This window comes from Ipomoea nil, unplaced genomic scaffold, assembly GCF_001879475.1.
Source record: "Ipomoea nil cultivar Tokyo-kokei standard unplaced genomic scaffold, Asagao_1.1 scaffold2705, whole genome shotgun sequence".
NCBI lineage: Eukaryota > Viridiplantae > Streptophyta > Magnoliopsida > Solanales > Convolvulaceae > Ipomoea > Ipomoea nil.
The window spans coordinates 3,049,061-3,071,295 of record NW_017619133.1 but is presented as its reverse complement, the minus strand read 5'-3'; the positions used below and the strand labels follow the sequence as shown (position 1 = coordinate 3,071,295).

Sequence of the window (22,235 nt, the reverse complement as noted above, 5' to 3'; positions counted from 1 at the left end):
TGAGGACTAGAGTCATTTAATACAACTGATGTCATTCTATTGATTAAATAAACAACAATTTCAAAAGCAAACTCCTAGAATTTATACGGAACAGAAGCACGGGCCAGGAGAGCTAAACCCATTTCAACTATGTGTCTATGCTTTCTTAGACACGGTCGTTTTGCTCATGAGTGTAGGCACATGGCTGTCTATGAACAATTCCTAATTGAACAAATGAATGATGCAACCTTTTGTATTCAGCTCTCAGGTCAGACTGAATGGACTTTATTTTTCTATTGAAGGAGCGTTCAACCATTATACGAAACTTATCAAAGATGGCATACAAATCTGATTTTAATTTCATGGGAAAATACCAGGTGTAGTGGGTATAATCATCCAAAAAATTAACAAAATAGCGATAACCATCAATAGACAACAAAGGAGCTGGACCCCAAATATCTGTATATATTAAATCAAGAACACTAATACTGGATAACTCAACGCGTGGCAGTGAGAATCGAGCAGATTTTCCCAATTGACACGCATTACATAAAGTAGAACTACAATGAATAGAACTACTAGCCCCACTAACCGAACAAGACTGAAGAATACGATGTAAAACACGATGGTGTGGATGTCCTAAACGATCATGCCACACTGACGCAGACGTATGGGTAGAAAGAAACGCGGAGGGAGACGAATTGGCGATTGAAAGCCAGTATAGACCCCAGAGCTATTGCCCTGTAGTAGTACTTCCTTGGTATTGTATCCTTCACAACAAAAAAACATGGGTGAAACTCAAAGAACACCTTATTATCGAAAGCAAATTTTTGAACCGATAACAAAGATGTAGACAAACTAGGAACATGAAGGATATTAGATAATTGTAAAGATCTAGATGGGCTATTAAAGGAAGCATAACCAACACGACTAACAGAGAGTGCCTTACTATCACCAACATGCAATGTGTCATTACCCGTGTATTCCTCAGAAGTAAATATGGCTGCAATATCTGGAGTCACATGATTAGTTGCCCCAGTGTCTGGAATCCATACCTGATAACCATTCAGATTTGGACTATTATTCTGATATGTCAAATTTGCTTGAGGAGGAGGATCATAACGAGTGTAACATGCCAAAGCCGTGTGACCGATACGACCACAAATTTGCATTGGTTTTGACCGTCGTTTCCACCGTGACCACTGCAACCTCCAATCGATCAGCCACCACCGCCTCGTTGATTGGTGTTGCCCTGACCGCCGCGACCACCACCGCAATTCCGTCCTCCTTGCTGGGCAGTAAAGACCACCGGCGGGCAGCCGTTGACGAATCCGTGAATAAATTCTTGAGCACCAAGAAAGTCAGCTAACTGAAAGTGACACGGTCAAATTTTGAAACTCCGCCCGTAAACCCCGAAACACATAAAGATTCATCTCATCCAACCCAACCAGCCAAGGCTAGATCCTCCAAAATAACACGGGCACGACCAATGTAATCGACAACCGTGGAATCTCCCTGGCTGAGAGACTGAAGTTGACCAAGGAGATTTAACGAGCAGGCACGAGATGCGGAGGCCAAAGATTGTTCAATTGACTCCCAAAACTCCCGCGACGTACGACGTCGAACGGCGAGGTGCATGACTTCCTCGGAGAGAGAAGAAATCAACATTGACATAAGAGCCCGATCATGACGAAACCACACCGTGTAGGCGGGGTTGGACTCAGGAATAGCGTCGTCGACGGCGGGTAAGAAGGCAGCCAGCCGGACACGGGTGGCTCCCATCGACGAGCTGCATGAGACCGTGTCCGTCAAGAAACGACACGACTTGAGTTCTCCAAAGCAGATAATTTTTATGAGTGAGCTTAATACTGATAAAGTGATGAGCAGTAAAATGCGAATTAATAACGATGCTAGTGGAAGGCGTGATAGCGACATCAGAAACGGTTCGTTCGGAGGACTGAACAGGTCCGTTAGCCATTGGAACGAAAGAAACCCTAGCTTAACTGATACCAGATGAGAACTGTATAAAACTGTATTGAATGAACTTTGATTACAACTGTACATACTAGGAGAATATATACAAGAGGAATCATAGGAAGACTATGATGGGTAGTCATAATGTAACTCAAATACATAGAGTCCTAACCACAATGCATATGAAAAATCACGTTGGGTATATAATCAAATACGCTTAACCACAGAGTTCTTTGGCTATCTGGTTGACATATCCTACTTAAAACTAATTCGTGATAAGTAGGTGAACATTAACCATTTAACCACATCCCTTCATGGTAAGTCACAACACCACGTCTCGAATCGAGCATGGGCTGAACTCGTCTAACCCGGCGAACGCTCAATAATCCCCCTCCCAACACTTACCGATACCTTTAATCACCAAGTCAGTTACGCAACATGCCTGACTCGATCTTTGACCTTCACGTCCATCCCAATTATTCTTAAATAATGCACACCATTAGATAATGAGTACGAATTTTCCTTTTCACTCAAAAAGAAAAAGAAAAAAAAAAGTCAAAAGTGATTAAATGAAAAATAAAAATAATAGAGCAGAGAGAAGAGGAAGGAGTCATCTGCCCACCAACTACGCCCAGCTACCAAACGTCAAAATGGGTTGCAACCTAACACCAAAAGCTTAGTTGCTTACGTTTGATTGCAACCTAACACACCAACGCACACATAAATGTTGTCTTCTTTCATATTTCAATTCATACCCATCTTTTTCCTCATCTAACCACAAAATAACTTCATTCTAATTTTTGACAAATTATTGATAGATCACATATAAATGTTTATTTTTAATATATACTAAATATTTATTTTTAATTGTATTACATGTTCATTTTTAAATAATATATTAAAAATGAATCTTTAAAGATATACATATCTAATTATCACATGACACCAAGTTGCTCCCTTATGTGGGAGGTTATGGGTTCGAGCCTCAGTAGAGGCGATATTGAGTCTTTGTGCTTCATTAGGTTGAGAAAATAGTTATGAACAGATACTACATTGTAATAGAGTTAGTAGTATTAAAAAAAAAATCATCACATCAATTGGCTTCCTATGAATATGCATAAGAGATACTAAAAATGTGATTAATATGGAAATGAATCCCATTACCTAAATTAACTGTAGCGGAGCAGTGAATTAAATACTACCATATAGTATGATAGTATCTAGATTATCATTTCAAATAGATAGTCATAGCTTCGAACCCAATGGTGGAGGCTTAAATTTTTTGGAATGCAAATATTTGAGAAAGAATATAACAGATACTACCTTGTAAAAAAACAAAGTATTTCAAAAAACAAAAACAAACAAACAAAAAAAAAACAAAACAAAATCCTATCTGAGGTGGTTTGGCATTGAAAAGGACCACAAACGACTGAGTATAAAGAGGGGAGGAGAAATTAATAATTAATAATAATAATAATAATATAATAATAATAATAATAATAATAATAATAATAATAAATTTGTGTTCACCAGAACACAACATGCCACTACCGCCGCAGGTTCAATTATGCCGGCGAGACACAGGGACCACATCCTATCTACATTTTACATTTTTCCATTCTTAACTTGAGAGTAGATTTATGAGTTTTAAGATATAACTAGTTTTTGCCCCGTGCGATGCACGGCATAAATTCGACAAAGTAAAAGAACATGTGTTAAAAAAAAAAAAAAAAGAATTAGAATTTCATTGGTTTCTTGGTATTCTGAATTTATCATCATTTTGGGAAGAAAAAGTGATCTTAATGGATGGACAATATTATGATCACATACATTTATTATGTAGGAATGTTTGAGTATTTATACTAATTATTTCTAGTAATACATTTTCTCTAACTAAACAACAAAATTAAAAATTATACGTTAATTATATTCCTTTTAAAGGAATTTAAATTTCAGTCATCATAATTTTTTTTTTTTTTTTTTTTTTTTTGCAACCCAAACCAGCGGTAAGAGTACTCACTTTTTATTCTTTTTAAAAAAATTAAAGTAATATGGTATGATTAATCTAAAAAAAAAAGTGAATCATAGTTTTTATTTCTTATATTTACTTTCTCCAATAAAATTAATACAGGTTATAAAAATTTTACCATTTAAATTTTTCTTCATATTATATATATATATATATATATATATATATATATATATATATATATATATATATATATATATATATATATATATATTTCAATCCGTGTGAGACTGATCTGGATTCAACTAAAGAAGGACTCGACCAAAACTGTTTAACATGGATTGACTTATCATTGATAGGCTATTCTTTTTCATTATTTAATGCTAACATTAGTAAAATATGCATGGAACATGCATGGAGTAAGGACATGTTTGGTGATATATATGGATGAATTTAAACTACACTTCTTCAACCCGTGTAAAATAATAATTAGCCAAGCATCTTGTATTTAGATGACACATTTGTGGCTCCTATTAAGGAAAGGTCATAGGATCGAATTTAGGTAGTGGGTATTGACGAGAAAATATAGAACATATACTACTTTATAATAGAGTCCATAGTATTAAAAAAATGTAAAATAATTAAACAACATTCCATTTTTAGATGATGAGTAAAAAGGAAAATGATATGTATACCAATAAAAAACGTCCACACGTGTTGACATGTTGTTATTCTATTAGGAAAACAAAATTGGTACTCCGTATATTTTTCTTTTCTTTTTTTTTTTTTTTCAATCAAAGATGGTCATGCCTACCAAATGCAATACCCAAAAGTCATTGTTTGGTTCACAGATTTAGTTATCAGGAATATATATCAAAGTCATTGTTTTTGTTTGGTTAACATATTTTGAGAACATTATAATAGGTTTTGATTACCCCTTAATCGAAAAACTCATTCTCTAATACAATAATCAAACAATAATATTGATAATCATTCATATTTTACTCTACTACCAAATATGCAAAATACTTTCACCAAATTAAAAACTCATTACTATTACCAAGTATTTGATACATTCTCATGTGTGAACCAAACATCCTAAGTTATTAACAAATTAATTTGAGATCGTTGGTAAATTGACTACTAACGAAATGGGTGCCCATGTGAAACAAACAAATTATATGTAAGGGTGTGTTTGGTTCACACATGGGAATGAGAATCGGAATGGGTATCAAATGTTTGGTAATGATAATGGGTTTTGATGAAAGTATTTAACATGTTTGGTAGTAGGGTAGAAGGAGAATAATTACTAATAGTAGTGCTTAAGAATGAATAAGGGAATGAAATCTTTATTTTATTTGGGTATAAGTTTTCCAATTGATGGGGGTATTTGAAACCCATAATAGTGTTCTAAAAACCTATCAACCAAACAATAATAATCACTTTCATACACATTCCTATGGGCAAAACCCATCAACCAAACGCACTAAATTATGGTTTTGTGAAGTGAACTACTGATAGATGCTTATTTAAAAAAATAAAAATAAATGTTCATTTTTAATATATTGAATATTTATTTTTAAATAATATGTTACAAATGCACTTGCAGTATACAAAAAATAATAAATCTTTAAAAAATAAATATAACACTAAAATAAGTATTTAATATATTAAAAGTGAAAATGTATATTAGTAGTCCACCTTGCAACGTAGACCATGGCTCATGGTATAATGATTGTTGTAGGCAAATTATTGTGTGGACCATGAAAGCAATATACATTTTTAATATACGAAAATCACATTATTTGTGTACTGAATATACATTATTTGATAATATATATATAAAAAAATTATATATTTTCAAATGATGTACTTTATGCATACAAATAATGTATTTTTAGCATATTAAAAATGTTTTTTTTTTCTTTTCGAAAAAAAAAATGTACTTTTTATTTTGGTTCACACAAATATGTGGACCATGGTCCATGGAATAATGATTGATACTTGCATGAGTGAGATCATTTGGGAACAACAACAATGAATGAGATCATTTGATTTACTATAAATTGCGCAACCAATATCCAAAAGTTACATCAATTAAGTTAAAACTTAAGGGGCCGGGTGTCGTTGAGTGAATATTGCTCATTCATCCTTAACTAAACATCAAGGGATTGATCTTCGGCTTTGGATATGTAGCAACCTTAAATCTCTAAGCCAGTTGTGTCTCACTCTTAAAGATACCTAGCTACAATTCAGTAACAAAATTAGTTACAATGTCATCCTTAACTAAACATAAAGGGATCAATCTTCGGTTTTAAATATGGCGAGCAACCTTAAATCTCTAAGTCAGTTGTCCCACCTTTAGAGATACCTACAATTCAGCAAAAAGATTAGTTACACTGTCGTCCTTAACTAAACCATCCTTAAAGATACTTACAATTCAACAAAAAAAATTAGCTACAGTGTCTGACCGTGAAACTCTAGGTTACACCGAAAAGAAAATGAAGTTGAAACCCTGGTTTGGGCTGAATATATACATAACAGAGCCAAACTACATTCGATGATAACATGGTTAGGGTTGTTGGTGAATTCCTAAGAAAATGATGTGGCGACAAAGCGTTACCTAGTTTTTGGAGATCCCTGTCCCTTCTGCTTCTTCTCATGCTCTCATCTTTTCACACTATATAATATATTGGATTTCATTTCATAGTGTGATATACCTAACAACATCCTGAGAATTAGACAAGGAAAATCTCAGGGTATTGTAATGATGAACACCCTGCAGCTTTGCTTCTTGCTTTTGCTTTGCAGCTGTGGTGCCATTGCACTAGGTAATTAATGTATTTGGCTATCGTAGTGGATGTATAAATGGTTGTTAGTTGATTGGGTTAGTGTATTTGAGTAGTTGATAGCATTAGCTGATTGTAGAAAAATGTTTAGTAAATTAACTGTTAGTTGTTAGGGGATTACATACAAAATGACTTTTCAAAAAGTTTTTTGAAAAAGATTTTGAATATCTTTTCAAATTTTAACATTTTGAAGCAATAAGTTGTTACAAAAAATTAATTAATCAAACACTCATATTAATTGTTTAATTAAGTCAAACAATTAATAATGGTCAAATAAGGCAAAATTGGCTGATAAGTTAATTATTTTATCAAACATGGTCTATATATTTTACTTGAAAAATACGTTGTTTTCCTTGGGTTTCAAATATTTGATCAATGGCAAAATTTATAGAGAAAACAAAGAGTACTTTTAATTCTATTGTTCAAAAGTAGGAGAGACAAAGTGTAATGTATTTTATAATTATTAAAAATTTGAATCAATTACAGAAATAGACAAATAAACATAATAATAGGTATCAAATCTTACGGAAGGTACAAAAGTCTCATATCAAATGCAACCAAAATTTATTTGGTGTATATTAAGCATATAATATATAAAAAATAAATAGGTTCGGTTTTAAATGGGTAAGCCAACTATCAATTTAAAGGTTCCATTTTTTTTTTTTTTTTTTTGATCTGTTCATGTCTGCAGATTTTAAGAATCCCACGCAAAAACCAAATTTGGGCCCATTCGAGGAGTGGAGAAGTGCTTTTTTCTGCATGATTCATGTAATCTATATGTTATCTAATTCTTTTGTTTTCTAATTTCTGGAATAATTTATTTATATGCGGTTTCTAATTTTGAAAAAAAAAAAAAAAATTATTTCAGTTCAAGAACACTAATTCTTGCCCCAAAAAGTACGAGCTGGACTTGTCCGGGTGGCTCAACGTAACCAAAGAAGACGGAACGGAGTTCTGTTCTAGCCCCTGCGCTCATCAAATCACGTCCGTCTTGGACTGCATCCGCGACACCAACCGCCACTTTTGGTTCGCCAATAAGGCCACCGTCCAACACCTCCGCCAAACCATCCACCAAGGCTGCCACACAAATAAGGGTAACAACCATCACGCTCAATTATGTTTTTTTTTTTTTTTTTTTTTTTTTTTTTTTCGATTGAAAACTACTAACTCTATTACATTGTAGTATCTGTTTATACATACTTTTTTAATTGCCCTCCACTGAGGCTTGAGAGTCACTGTCATCTGAGCACAAGATACTTTGCCGCTCATGCTCTAATCAACTCCAAATTATACCATCGACCATAACCTACCTTGCATTGTAGACCTGATCCAAAATAACATCTAAACCAGCAAAAAGTTAACATATTTTGTACTGGTAGTGTCTGTAGTTATCATTTTGTTAACTTCAATCACAAAATTCATTTTGTTAACTTCAATCACAAAATAAGTTAACTGCAAACACATAATAGAGTAAAGCCTGATTTTTTTCAATTTCTAGGTTGTTAATGGATTCTTGTTTGTGTTTGTGGTCATCAACTGCAGGCTTTACAGGAGTGAGTTTGTACCCATCATCCATGAATTAAACTTTACGGATGTCTTCGTTGGTTTTCTCAAGTTTGCTCCCACAAAAGATGACAGTCTTTGGTTACATTTTCACTATTGTACGTAAATGAGAGACATTAGTATCATGTTTATACAAAAACCATAAATGTTTCTCTGTAACTGATCTGTACTTCCCACAAAGAGAGAGAGAGAGAGAGAGAGAGAGAGAGAGAGAGAGAGAGAGAGAGAGAATGACCATACCTTCTCAAATTCATGATAACTGACAAACAGAGCCTAACAAGGAGAAACATAGAAATGATGTTCTGTAAACTTAAGTGAAAAAAAGCTTGAAACCAAAGTAGACATTACAATACAGTTTCCCCTTACATCAATCTCTGTCTAATTAATATTAATATATTCACAAATTAAAAGATTCATAACCAATTAACCACTGCCTCCTCAAATCAGGGGGCAATGGGACAAGAACAAACTACTACGTTCCTTGCGAACAACTTATTGAATCAAGAATAATGAAAAATTAAAAACACATAAGTTACACATATTTGGAGGACATCCCCGGTAGCATTTCGCCTTTATCCCATTGCGTACTTTTGCGTCCAGCTCCGAGCAGTGGCCTCGTATTTGGCCCTGTCAGTCTTGTACATGTGAGCAATTTCGGGTACGAGTGGATCATCCGGGTTTGGATCCGTCAATAGAGAACAGATGGACAAGAGGACCTGATCAAATAAATATGAAACCACAATCAGGCTACACATTCAAATGAGAGGAGGAAAACTCCAATCAAAATCCAAAATGAATGGATTTCCAAAGTTGTGTTATACAGAGTAACTTTTATCAGAAACACCCCACTGTTACCCTTTGAGATGTTTATACTTTTTAAGGCAAAAAACTACAAGAGGGAGGAATGCTATGCCAACATCATAGAAATATCAATCAATAACTACTACTATTCTAGGGTCACACGTGTTTCTGCAAGCACATGAAGTGAGATGTGCATGGAACAAGTCTAATCCCCAAATCTTTCGGTTTTAATTTTTAAAATTGTCCCCGAGGCGTCTTCTTTTTGTCCAAGAGTAATGATGACACTGGCTTATCTGCATAGGACTAAAGAAGAATAAAAATTCCAAATAAAAAATAAGAGGAAGTAGAGCACACCTTAGATATGGTCAATGCTGGACTCCACTGCTCTTTAAGAATATCAAGGCAGATACTTCCATTGCTGTTGATGTTTGGGTGAAAGACCTTGGTTCTAAAGGCAACCTGAAAAAGATAAAAGACAATTTAATTATCTAAATCCACTAACCTCATATGAAATCGTAAATTCTGTGGTTTGTAACTACAAAACACAGAGCATTCTAGGATGCCATAAGCAGTATACACTGAGATTTGTTAAAACTTCAAATATATTCTAGAATACCATAGGGAATATTGTGAAGGATACGCAAAAGTTTCTATTAACGTTTATTTGGAGTAATATGCATAGGTGGAGAGTAGTTCTGAATATGCAAGTGGCACAAACGATATCAAGCTTAATTTTGTATCCAGAAATTACATAAAATTATATTGCCACATCTTTGAGGATAAAAATATTTTCATATCTCTAACTGAAAGTACACTTATCCAGTTATCAACCATTGGTGGGCGACAATAAGCTCCACATTCAATAACCTAAATACAATCTCTGAGAAAAGAAAATGAAATCCAGACCAAAGACATACCTTAGGGGGCTTAAAAGGGTAATCGGGAGGGAAATGAATTGAAACCAGGAACACACCACCCGCATAAGGGCTATCTGTTGGCCCCATGATCGTCGCTTGCCAATGGAACATGTCTTCTGCAACGGGACCTGCAACAAATAGGATTTGCAATAAATTTCAATGTATAACACTCAATTCCAATCGATTGATACAACCAGAAAGCCTAAAACTACAGTAAGTTAAATTAAGACAAAATTAAAAACCAAACTTAAGAATTTCATACAACATAAACAGATATCAAAATACAAGATTCTATAATGCAAATTTTTTTTTAAAAAAAATTATTTTTTAAATGCATTCAAAGCATACCAGCGCTGCATGATGTTGGAGGATCCTTCTGCAGATCCTTGAGCTCCTTCAATATGCGTTTCGACGCCATAAGTTAATCAAGACCACCTTCAAAGCTCTTTTGTGGTTGCTATAACCTAATCAGAGTAAATACCCTTGGTCAGTACCAGCAGATCTCCAACCCACACTATTAAAATAAAATAAAATACAAACAAATAGCTAAAAATAGATAGACCAACCTATTGGTCAACAATACTCAAACTACAAACCCTAAAATAAAGAACCAAACGAATTTAAAGATCTAATCTATCCAACACAGCTGATTCACAGAGCAACGACAAAATAAAAATAAAAATAAAAATAAAAATAAAAAAAAAAAAAAAAACAAAAACAAAAAAACAAAACAAAAATCTCGTTGACTTATAGATTCAACCACATATGAAAAATAAAAATAAAAATAAAAATAAAAAATACACGCGCATAAACAGATATATATAATATGTAGGATGGTTGGGTACCTGACGGCGGAATAGGGAGGAGCGATTGAAATTGGGGCGGTGGCCGGAAATAGATTTCGGGTCAATCCTCTGAAAGAAGGGGGGAAAAATGGGGTAAATTCGAAAGGATATTTGGGTGTTTAATGCGGGGATGGGGCCCACAAACGTGTTCTGGAATCATCGGTGTGAGGTCATAATTGGCGTCCAATCAACGGCAAATACCCAATTCGGATTCGGATTCGGGATTCCACACTTGCCGACCCGCGTGGACCCGTTACTCCATTTCTGCCGTTGGGGTGGAATACGATACCAAAACCATTGCGCAATGTTCTTTCCTCAACACAATTCATGTGTTTCTTATTAAAGAAAAAATGTTAAATAGACCAGTAAACTTTTATACATGGTGTAATTAAATTATTAAATAAAAAAATATACAATTAAGATAACACACAAAAATTGTGTAATTAGCATTTTTTTTATTTACATGTTTTTGGTAAAACAAATCAAATTAATGAGTTGACATTTAATATAATTGATTTTAAAATGTTAATGCTTATATAGATACATATTATGGGTGAGGTAGTGATGTGTCAAATTATATATCAAAATTTTATACAAGCTGATAAAAATTGTTCACGTCCTGCCTACTAGGACGACGTTGGGAGGATTAGGCACAGGCATGTAAACTTGCGGGGGATAGACTCCTGAGACCGGTTTGAAAGGACAAGTCGGAGTATAAAATCTAGGTTGGCTCTGCTACCATTGAAATGCGGGATCAGGCATCCCATTCAGGTACATCGGGTATTAGTAAGGCATTTGATCACAGCCGCTGGGAATGCAAGTCCTTACTGGATCACGTTCACAGACTCGGGTGGAGGCGCTCTACTCGAAATGCTGTTGAGATCTATACAGGTTGTTGAGATCAAGTGTCGGTAGAGGCGAGCTAAATGGCCTGTTGCGTACCGGTCCCAGCGGCACCAAAATGATATAGTATATACGATGGTATACGTGATTATACTATACGATCCTAGGTCGGTTCTGATCTCAGATCCTATTCTTAACTTCTTGTTGATGAAAGCACTCAAGCTCAGGATCCTCAGACAGTAGGTCGGTAATCTCCGAGCATATAGTACTGATATGAAATAGGTGAAAAGCCCCCTCTCTCAGTAATAAATGCGGTATTTATAGGAGAGGTGAGGGGACAAATTCCGAGCCCTCGGCATGGAAGGCACGTGATGCTCATGCATAGGCCCAGGTTGGGGCCAAAAGGGTTCAAGACACGTGGTGTGATATTCCTGACAAGACAATACCACAATGGAGTTCAACTGCCCGTACCAACCTCGCTAGATCAGTCCTCCCACCAACCCCTAGGCGACCTGCAGAGTCATTCTCCAGTGAAACCGGGGAAAGAGAAAGTGGTTGGGAGATTGAGGAACATGCTACCGTCAGGTCGGGTCATGGTCCCCGAGGGTAGAGGGTTCGTAACCGACCATCTGGTATACGGTCTAGTAATAACCCTATCATATATATTAAAAAACTAAAAATTTCGACAATACACACATCATGGGCAATTCCAAGCACAGTAACATACCAGAGAAAAAAAATCTAAGCATAATGGATTCATTTTCATGAAAAAAAGTCAGCACAGTAAGCTTTAAATATTCAAGCATAATGGATTTATTTAAAATGCCAAATGAGTTTTAATTATGAAGGATAAAAAATACTATTTATTTAAAATAATAAGGATAAAGGTCGAAAAAAAATTAAGAAGCTACTAGCTTATTTTTGAAACAATACTTAATTTGTAATGTTTCAAAATAAGCTCTTATTTTAAGCTAATGGTTTCAAAATAAGCTCTTATTTTAAACTACTAGCTTGTTTTGAGAATATTACCTTATTAGTAACTTAAAATAAGCTATAAACTCTGTCAAGCAAAGCTTATACTGAGAAGTTTGTTATGAATTTACTTTGTCACTGCATTTTGAGCTCTTAAATTCTGTTCTAAGAATCTTATATTAAAAAATTACCATTCCATTCTAACTCAAACCCATCTATTCAACCGTATCAAACTGGAAACAAGCCTAATATAGGATTGATTCACTTTCACAATAAAATGAGTTATTACTGGAAAAAAAAAATAATGTTGCACCAACATTTCTTGTCAAAAGGACTCTAGAGAAAAGATCATCAATCAGCTGTTGATGGTTTTCTACAATGGGGTTTTACAACAAATGATGATGAAAGCAAAGGCAATTCTGAACAAGGTAATGATGATTGATGATGAATGGCTAAACTGTCTAAGAAATTAAAAGGAAAATCAATCAGTAAATTCAGTCTCCAAATCCTCACTTCACTGAGCATATACACCATGAATTCGCCAATGGGCCTTTGAATTGAATTAGAACGAAACGAAACGACTTCCACAACTTACAGGTCAGAACTCAGAAACAGGAGAATGAACATGTCCAAAGAATCAAGGGGTCTGCACATTTGAGTCCTTAGATTTGTTCTCTTCAGAAGATGGCCGGTTTTCAGAGTCAGATTGCCTGACCTCTTCGATCATCCGAACAACTTCATCCATGCTGGGTCGCATATCTGGAACCCTTACAACGCACGCCATGCCAATTTGCAGCATCTGCACCATCTCTTCTTCAATGTTTTGAAACCTCATCAGTTCAACATCAAAGACTTCTGCAGTCCACTCTTCCCTAACCACCGACTGAACCCACCTCGGGAGATCAACCATATCATCACGGCCAGGTGATTGAACGGGCTGTTTCCCAGTAAGCATCTCTAGTAATAACACGCCAAAGCTGTACACGTCTGACTTGTGTGTGTGCTTCCGTGTTTCAATCACCTCGGGAGCACGGTACCCAGGATGCCGAGACCGAGCTGCAGGGAAATTCATGAGAGGGGCTAAACCAAAATCAGAGACACAAGCATCTATATCTTGGTTGATGAGAACGTTTGAGGATTTTATATTTCCATGAGTGAATTTGGCACCACCCATGGAATGGATATGGGCAATCCCCCTTGCTGCTGCATGGGCTATTTTAACTCTTGTTTCCCAGTCCAAAGCAGTTCTCCCAGCAGCCCTGTTTCCTGTTTTTAAAAAAACATGGAATAATGAGAATATTAGAGGAAAACAGAATCAGAAATTAGGAGATAGTTGACTCTTCCATATGGGAGGTCATGAGATCGAGCCTCAGTGGAGGCGGGGTTGACTCTTTGTGCTTCAACAGGTTGAGAAAGTATAGATTATTGAGCATATAACCATTAATGTGCAATCCAACTATCAGCTTAGGCTTTTAGTTGAGATAGAGCATATGCTTCAATTTGGTATCAGAGCCAGACAGATCATATTATTCCATCACAACGAGGAACATTAAGGAAAGGAATCAGTAAACCATACCATGTAGAAGCATTGCCAAGTTGCCTCTTGAAAAATAATCATAGACTAGGAGCTTCTCATCCTTGGAGTAATAATAAGCACGCAAAGGAACAACATTTGGGTGCTGTCCAACTCTACCTATGATCTCCATCTGTTGTTCAAAGTCCTTCTTCCCTACAATCACTTCTTTTAACCGTTTAACGACCACTGTTGTTGACTCCTCCAGAATAGCCTTGTATGCCGTCCCAAAGCTCCCCTTTCCAAGCACTTCTGCTGACGCCCTCAATAAGTCCTCAAGATCGAAATTGTACGAGCAGCCCTCAAAGAAAACCAGCTTATTTTTCTCTGGCTCTTGGACCCCACTACCAAATTCTTCGCTGGGTTTCTCACTCCTTCCTCCACCAGAGGGCTTTCCTTTGAGTACACGGCCATCACTTGCTTTTCTCTTCAGGCAGCACAAGAAAATTATTAGAGCTAGTAGAAAGAGTACCACTGCTCCACCTGCTGCAATGGCAATAATATATCCTAGTTTAAGTTTCTTCTTGTGACTGTGATCAACAGGTGGTGAAGAGGCACTGGGGCCAATGGATGGAGGTTGAAGAGGGGAACACGGACTTAAAGGTAATCCACATAAGAAAGAGTTTCCTACAAACGATGAATTGGGAAACCTTTTAAGGGTCGATGGGATAGAACCGTTAAGATGGTTGTAACTTAAATTCAGATGCTTCAGCCTTGGAAGTGCGAGATTAGGTATAGATCCAGAGAGAGAGTTATTCTCGAGGTACAGTGCAGTGAGTTGGGTCAGATTCTGAATCATCGAAGGAATGCTACCGCTGAAGGAATTATATGAAAGATCGAGAATGCTCAGTTGATGAGAAAAAGTTGGTATTTGACCAGATAAGTTATTATGTTGAAGGAAGAGGTTGCGGAGAGCGGGAAGCAAAGTGAGGTCAGAAGGAAGAGTCCCGTTTAGGAGATTGGCTCGAAGACTGAGAATCCTTAAACCATCTAATTTTCCAAGGGTATTTTCAGGGATTGTACCAGTGAGTCCAACTCCCGGAAGTCGAACAGTGACCACACGGGTTCCATCACTACTACAATTAATGCCAACCCAAGATGAGCAGATAGGGATTCCAGGATTCCAGTTAATTTTGCGACCATGGTGAACAGAGGCAGCAAATGCAAGAAGAGCTTGTTCATCTGACTTTAGATCTCCAATTGCCAGGGGAAGAAGAGTTGTAAGAACAAAAAGAAAACAAAGCAATTTGTAGGCGGAGAACATTTTCATGAGGTAATTGCACCGACACTTTCCTGTGACAATACAGACAATAGATTAAACCATTTGATATAGGCAGGAATAACAAGCAATAAATATTCAAAAAAAATTAATAATAACCATGAGCCAGTGAGCAGGACAAAGCATTTGCAAGAAAAAAAGTTAGAAAACAAAGAAATAGGGGAGCCAGTGATCACATAGTTTATTAAGATGAATCATTTGTGTATTGATTCAGCTTAGAGCATCCATGTTACACAATGAAATATCAGAAAATCTGGGGGGTAACCCCAACCAAGATGGCTAAGGATACAAACTTGTAACCACAAGGTCACAAGTTCGAATCCCAACCTTCTTGGTCTGAGCCGGTCAGCTATGGACAACCTAGGCTGGTTTACCTCCTTGTGTCTTTTGCCAGATAGGGTCACAAGGCGGGGTTTACCCCAGTGCACACCCTCAGGTAGTGACTGCGGGTTTCCCTCGTAACCCGAAAAAAAATACAAAGGCAAACTTCTTTTTTCACTTCTATAGGAAGGGCATAATATGACTCTTAGTACCCATACTCTACGCATATAGTCAATTCAGATTTCAGATAACAAGGTATCATTTTACGATGTAGAGTTCATAAAGCAAAGCACCAAGTATTAATCACAGTTCACAAGAAATCATTAATAGGAGCACATTTAGATTTTACATTGGCATGGGAGAGAAACAAACACTTAAACATAGAAGAGTATGAATGAAATCATAAACACGTTTGTCCTGGTGGCCTTTTTAACAGGAACAGAGATACTAGGTTTATAAAAAGTAAAATTCGAGAAAAATAATAACCAATTCTACTGGAATTTCACAATTAAAATCCCTCTCAGCTTTCAGAATTTGAACTTCAAAAGTAGGGCATATTCCCCATTTATGTATTGCCCAGAAAGCTTTCAAATCACAAAACCAATATCCATATGCAAAAGAAAAAAAAAAGCAACTTGGAGTGGAAAAGCAAAGCGAAATGCTTTTTCCAATAACTTTTACACCAAAAAGTCACCAAAATGATTATTTCAGAAGGAAGTGGATGCAAATGTAACCAATAGATAAATCATTACACCCTAAAATAAAATAAAATAAAATAAAACAGGAGAACAATGCCTCAAGACACCTATATATGACAAAAATGAAAAATAGCACACGCACACATTACATAACCATGTTGAAGTGTTGAACTTCATCAAGCAAGACTATCTCAGTGGGCGAGACTGGCTGCCTACGAGCCCGAGGAATACCCAAGACTGCCAAGTCCCTCAGTGGGCGAGGCTGGCTGCCTACGAGCCCTAGGAATATTCGAAAATTCGCTAAGTCCCTCAGTGGACGAGGCTGACATACCAAACAGCCTACTCTAAGAAGAGCTACAGTTTACAAGCAAAACCTAGGAGAAAAATGCTGTGTGTGTGTGTGGGTGGGTGGGGGTGCAGAAAAGTCTTAATTCTTACCAAATTTCAAGCTAAATTCGATTCAGAATGTGTTAGGTGGGGGTGTTAAACAGCCAATATCCCATTAATCCCAAGCACTCCACCCATAATTTCAGATGGCATACAGATAATTTGTACGAAATCGAAAAAGCAAGACTTGTCAAAACATCATTAATTACACCAAGCTCCATATAATCAACCAAACACAAACAAGAACAAATTGCAGCTAGTCTTAACTCAGATCTGCAACCAAAGCTCCCAATAGTTCAAACCGACCCAAAGAAACGGAAAATACAAAATAAAATAACGGAATTTCAGCAGAGCTCAAAGCGAGTATTACCTGGGAGCATTTGCAGAAAACCCTTGTTGTCTGAGTAATCTTTACAAGGAATGCCGAGCTGGGAAGCTGAAATTACTGCTGTGTAGCTTCTCCGGATCGGAAATAGCAATGAAATTAATGGAACCCATGTTGAGTAACTGCATTTGGAAGGAAATGGGAAGCTCCAGACCCCCCAAAACAGCAGCTCTGAGCCTGTGAGCTGGAAATTGTGGGTCAAGCTCAGAACGTTGGATTTAATGCGAAATGGCTTTGAAAATTATTGCAGGAATTGAAGAGAAATAGAAAGAGAAACGCAGAGAGCGAGAGAGAGAGAGAGAGCAGCGGGTTGGAATGGGAGTGAGGTGCTAACAGTGAGCTGGCTTGTGGCTTCACTCATCTTCTCCCACTGGAGGAGAGAGAAATGGAGAGAGTTAGTTAGCATAAATTAAGAAAGGAAAATGTTTTTTTTATTTTCTTATCTTTTTCTTGAAATACTATGAAAACAAATCTAGTGATGACATAGTCAGCATCTCTGGTTGTATCAAATAGGAGATTATAATCTGGTAAATGGAGGTTAGTTGTTAGTTAATTGGATTAATTAGAGGGTATAACTAGTTGATAATATTAATTGGTTGTAAAAAGATGTTTGGTAAATTAGTTATTAACTGATAGCTATTTGATATAATTTTTATTTTTTTAAAAGTTTATTGAAAAAGCTGCTCAGAGCAGCTTTTTGTATTTTAGCATTGTAAAGTTGCAAAAAGTTAATTAACCAAATATTTATATTGATTTTTTAACCAAATCAAACTATTAATAGTGGTCAAATAAGTCAAAATTGGCTGATAGGCTAACTATTTACCAAACAGGGCCTATATGTTCAAACCTTAATAAGGTATTGACTCTTTGTGTTTTAATATGTTGAGAAAGTATATATAAATAAATATAGAATACTACACTGTAATAGAGACCGTCATACTTAAAAAAATCTATTGAGGACATAGTTAGCAATACAAACAAAGATGCTAAAAACAGCTATTGTGTCTTTCAAACACCCATTAACTCAAGAGTAGTTAGAATGTTGCCCAAAAGAAATGATCGAGTGAATGAAACCCGATTCTCGTATTATAAAATTATGAATTTGACTTTTATCAATATTATTATTATTATTATTATTATTATTATTATTATTATTATTATTATTGTCTCGAGTAATAATTGCGCAATTTTGGCATTGCACAATAAAAGAAAAAGAGAGTTGTTAGAATGTTACAAATGTTATATATTTATTTATTTTTATTTTTTTTATTATAAGGAATAAGAATTGGTTTTAATATCTTTTGGTGTTTGAATACTTAATTTACATTTTGGTATACAGATTATAATAAAGTACCATTATCCCCACCAAAAGAAATTGTTGTTAAATTGTTGTTTTTGTTCTTTACTTCCAAGTAAATGATGTTATCTGAATATTTATAAATTATTTAAAATTTGATGGACCCTACAATGATCAAATACAAAAACGGTAACACGATTGAGGATGTGGAAATCATGTTAAAAAAAATTAAGGCATACAAAATTAATATTCACATTTTGTAAGGTGAGACTAATATAGTCAAGTTTTAATTGAATTATTTGAAACAATTCTATAACACTTGAGTTTCGAGAAATGTGATATAATCTAATCCATTGAAATAAGACAATATATAACTATGATCAAATCATCCTAATCCTCTAATTAGCGCTGATTAAGGGCACATATTAATAAGGAATAGTGCTTTGAATAGCAATTTGATCACCACGATAACATCAACCAGCGACAAAATAGTGTAAACATCTCTCACTATCATTTCCAAAGGCACTCAATATCTCTAAGCTTCCTAGTGTGCTACATTACCAACACTCAACTCCTCCAACTGCTCCAGCTACCATATCGACACCTACATTTTTGAACATCTTGTGGTGCATTTATACATACCTAATGGTGCATGACCGCACGTTCTATAATTGTGCATTTTTATGGTGCATTTGTGCAATTCACACTGGTGCATTTCTGAACACTTTATGGTGCATTGGTGCATACATAATGGTGTAATCCGCACGGGAACAAAGCGTCGCATTTAAACCATATATATATATATATATATATATATATATATGCGAAGGAGCACCAGTGAAAAATACAGATAAATCTTTGCCATTGATTCATTCAAGATCAACTGTTCTTTAAAAAAAATTCGCCACCTACGATCTTCAAAAATTTACACTAAAAGGCACAACAATGTGCACTGAAAGGCAACATTGTGTACTGGAAGTCACAAAAATGTGAAGCAATTATTAAAAAGACTAAATCCAATACAAAATCTTCAAGACAAATCATAAGCGATTACAAATCAAACGAGTAATACAAAATTCAACTCAAATTAGTAATTAGTGATTCAGTCAAGATCAACTGCTCTTTAAAAAAAAAAAAAATCTGACACCTACGATCTTAATAAATGTGCGCTAAAAGGCACAAATATGTGCACTAGAAGGCAATAATATACACTGGAAGGCACAAAGATGAAACAATTATTGAAAAGACTAAATTCAATACATGATCTTCAACTAACACAAATCATAAATGAATCATACACAAACAATATAACTGCTCTTTAAAAAAAAAAATTGACACATACGAGTTTCAAAAATGTGCACTGAAAGACACAATAATGTGTACTGCAAGGCACGCACGGGAAGGCAACAATGTCCATTGGAAGGTAGAACAATGTGTATTCAAAGGGAAAAATTGTATGTTGTATAAGATACAACAATGTGCACTGAAAGAAAGAAAAAATTACACCGAATAACAAAAAAATAACTTACACAAAATTATCATAATACCACTGCTTTTTTTTTTTTTTTTTTTTTTAAATATCTTCATTTCGAACTTTTCATTTGAATTGAATCAATGGATGAGATTAAACCTTATTTTTTCACTTTTTCGCACCTAATCCGTTATGTGTGTGTAAAGTAAGCTATTGAAAGGGGTGAAGGAGGAATTTCTGTCCATTGACGCATTTCATTATAATTGGTTGTGTGAAAAAAATAATTATTAAAAAAAAAAAACAAATTTCTTTAACTATCCATGATTAATTGACGACCCATCAAATTAAAAGATGTGATATCTTACCTTAGCACAACCCAATCGTTATATTGTGCATCAGGGCGTACATCGTTCCGCGCCTCCTAAAACGACTTCGTTTTGGTAAGTTTTGTATTTTCAGGTATAAAATTTTGTGCGTTCTATTATATAATTCTGTACATTCGAAACATGAGAATTTTCAGGTATAAAATTCTGTGTTTTCAGGTATAAAATTCTGTGTATTCTATTATATAATTCTGTATATTTGAAACATGTGAATTTTCGTTATAAAATTCTGTGTTTTCAGGTATAAAATTTTGTGTTTTCAGGTATAAAATTCTGTGTATTCTATTATACAATTCTGTACATTTAAACATGAATTGTTTTAAGGAGTTAACAATAGACACGCGAAAAGGTCCAAAACGACGTCGTTTTTGGCCAGGACGCACAATGCATTGTACGCCCTGGTACACAGTATAATTTGCCAGTACAACCCTTATATATTTTTTTTTATTTATTTTTACTTTTTTTTTTTTTGGAATAAGGGGAAGCCAACCAGGACTATGTGGTCTAATGGTAACTGGGTTAGACTTTCATTTGGAAAGTTATGAGTTTGAGCCTTAGTAGAGGCGTTATTGGTTCTTTGTGTTTCAGTATAAAAGGCGATACCCTGGAGGTCAATCACTCCTTACCGTTATAAAAAATATTTAATTTGACTTTATATGTCTTTGCATACCTACCCAATATATATTACTTCAGATTTGTTTATAAATTATATTTGATTCTCCAAACGGACCAAACCTCATGTGTTTGTATTTTGGTGGAGCATCTAAATTCCATCCTTTTTGTTTGTTTTATGTTTCCTGAAAACCCCCTTTTTTCAATTTATTTATTAAGGGATATTATTATAAATTAAGATTTGTCAATTTTGTAGCTTTTATTCCTTTATATATTAGCAAACTACCAGAAGCGTCTGCTATTTTTTTTAAATAATAATAATAATAATAAAAACTCCATTTGCTTCATTGTTTATACCAAGGATGTTGGTAATCATTGAGCTTCAAATGATATTAAAATTAGATGCCACAAATAAATTAATGATTTTATCTAAAATTATAAAATTTTGTATGATTTAATATAATTTGCATGTTGATACTACCGAATGTGCACTCTAAGGGTGTGTTTGGTTGGTGAGTTTTGCACATAGGAATGTGTATGAAAGTGATTGTTGTTGTTTGGTTGATAGGTTTTTAGAGCACTACTATGGGTTTCGAATACCCCATCAATTGAAAAACCCATACCCAAATACAATAAGGGTTTCATTCCCTTATTCATTTTCAAGCATTACTATTAGTAACCATTCCTATTCCACCCTACTACCAAACATGTTAAATACTTTCACCAAATCCCATTACCATTACCAAGTATTTGATAGTTATTCCGATTCTGATTCCTATGTGCGAACCAAACACACCCTAAGTGAGTTCTATAACCGTTTGAGAATGTGCGCTTTGAGTGAACCTACATTGTTCATAGCTGACCGGCTAAAATTGAGAAGACTAATAAGCCGCTCTCATAGGGAGTTGAATATGAAATCTTATTGTTTTTAAATCTTATTCTTGATTAGTAGTTTCATGTCTTTTTTTTTTTTTTTTTTTTTTTTTTTTTTTTTTTTTTTTTTTTTGTATACACAAATTTTCTTGACACGGTTTTTTGAATAAGTTAAAAAAATTCACAACAATTCGATCATCCACCCCCAATGAGTATATTTTTGTCTTTTTAAATATTTGTTTTA

General features: G+C 35.0%; 3 protein-coding genes across 4 annotated transcripts; 1 reads left to right on the top strand and 2 right to left on the bottom strand.

The window, feature by feature from the left end:
- Positions 1-6,622: 6,622 nt before the first annotated feature.
- Positions 6,623-8,441, top strand: LOC109156404. The gene is made up of 4 exons (XM_019304254.1): positions 6,623-6,753; positions 7,463-7,539; positions 7,640-7,865; positions 8,314-8,441. The coding sequence occupies exons 1-4, from the start codon at positions 6,690-6,692 to the stop codon at positions 8,352-8,354; spliced, it is 408 nt and encodes a 135-aa protein (XP_019159799.1). The 5' UTR covers positions 6,623-6,689; the 3' UTR covers positions 8,355-8,441.
- A 188-nt stretch (positions 8,442-8,629) lies between these two features.
- On the bottom strand, positions 8,630-11,030 carry LOC109156403 (ubiquitin-conjugating enzyme E2-17 kDa). Of its 2 annotated transcripts, none has more exons than XM_019304253.1 (5): positions 10,898-11,030; positions 10,401-10,566; positions 10,053-10,180; positions 9,490-9,594; positions 8,630-9,050 (listed from the first exon to the last, which is right to left on the bottom strand). In XM_019304253.1, the coding sequence occupies exons 2-5, from the start codon at positions 10,468-10,470 to the stop codon at positions 8,907-8,909; spliced, it is 447 nt and encodes a 148-aa protein (XP_019159798.1). In that variant the 5' UTR covers positions 10,471-10,566; positions 10,898-11,030; the 3' UTR covers positions 8,630-8,906. The 2 variants fall into 2 exon arrangements, with proteins under 2 accessions (XP_019159798.1, XP_019159796.1); XM_019304251.1 differs by having other exon boundaries at positions 10,401-10,516; positions 10,898-11,006.
- Positions 11,031-12,946: 1,916 nt separating this feature from the next.
- On the bottom strand, positions 12,947-17,754 carry LOC109156402 (probable inactive receptor kinase At5g58300). The gene is made up of 3 exons (XM_019304250.1): positions 17,341-17,754; positions 14,289-15,578; positions 12,947-13,978 (listed from the first exon to the last, which is right to left on the bottom strand). Exons 1-3 carry the CDS (start codon positions 17,348-17,350, stop codon positions 13,350-13,352), a joined length of 1,929 nt encoding a protein of 642 aa, XP_019159795.1. The 5' UTR covers positions 17,351-17,754; the 3' UTR covers positions 12,947-13,349.
- Positions 17,755-22,235: the final 4,481 nt, after the last annotated feature.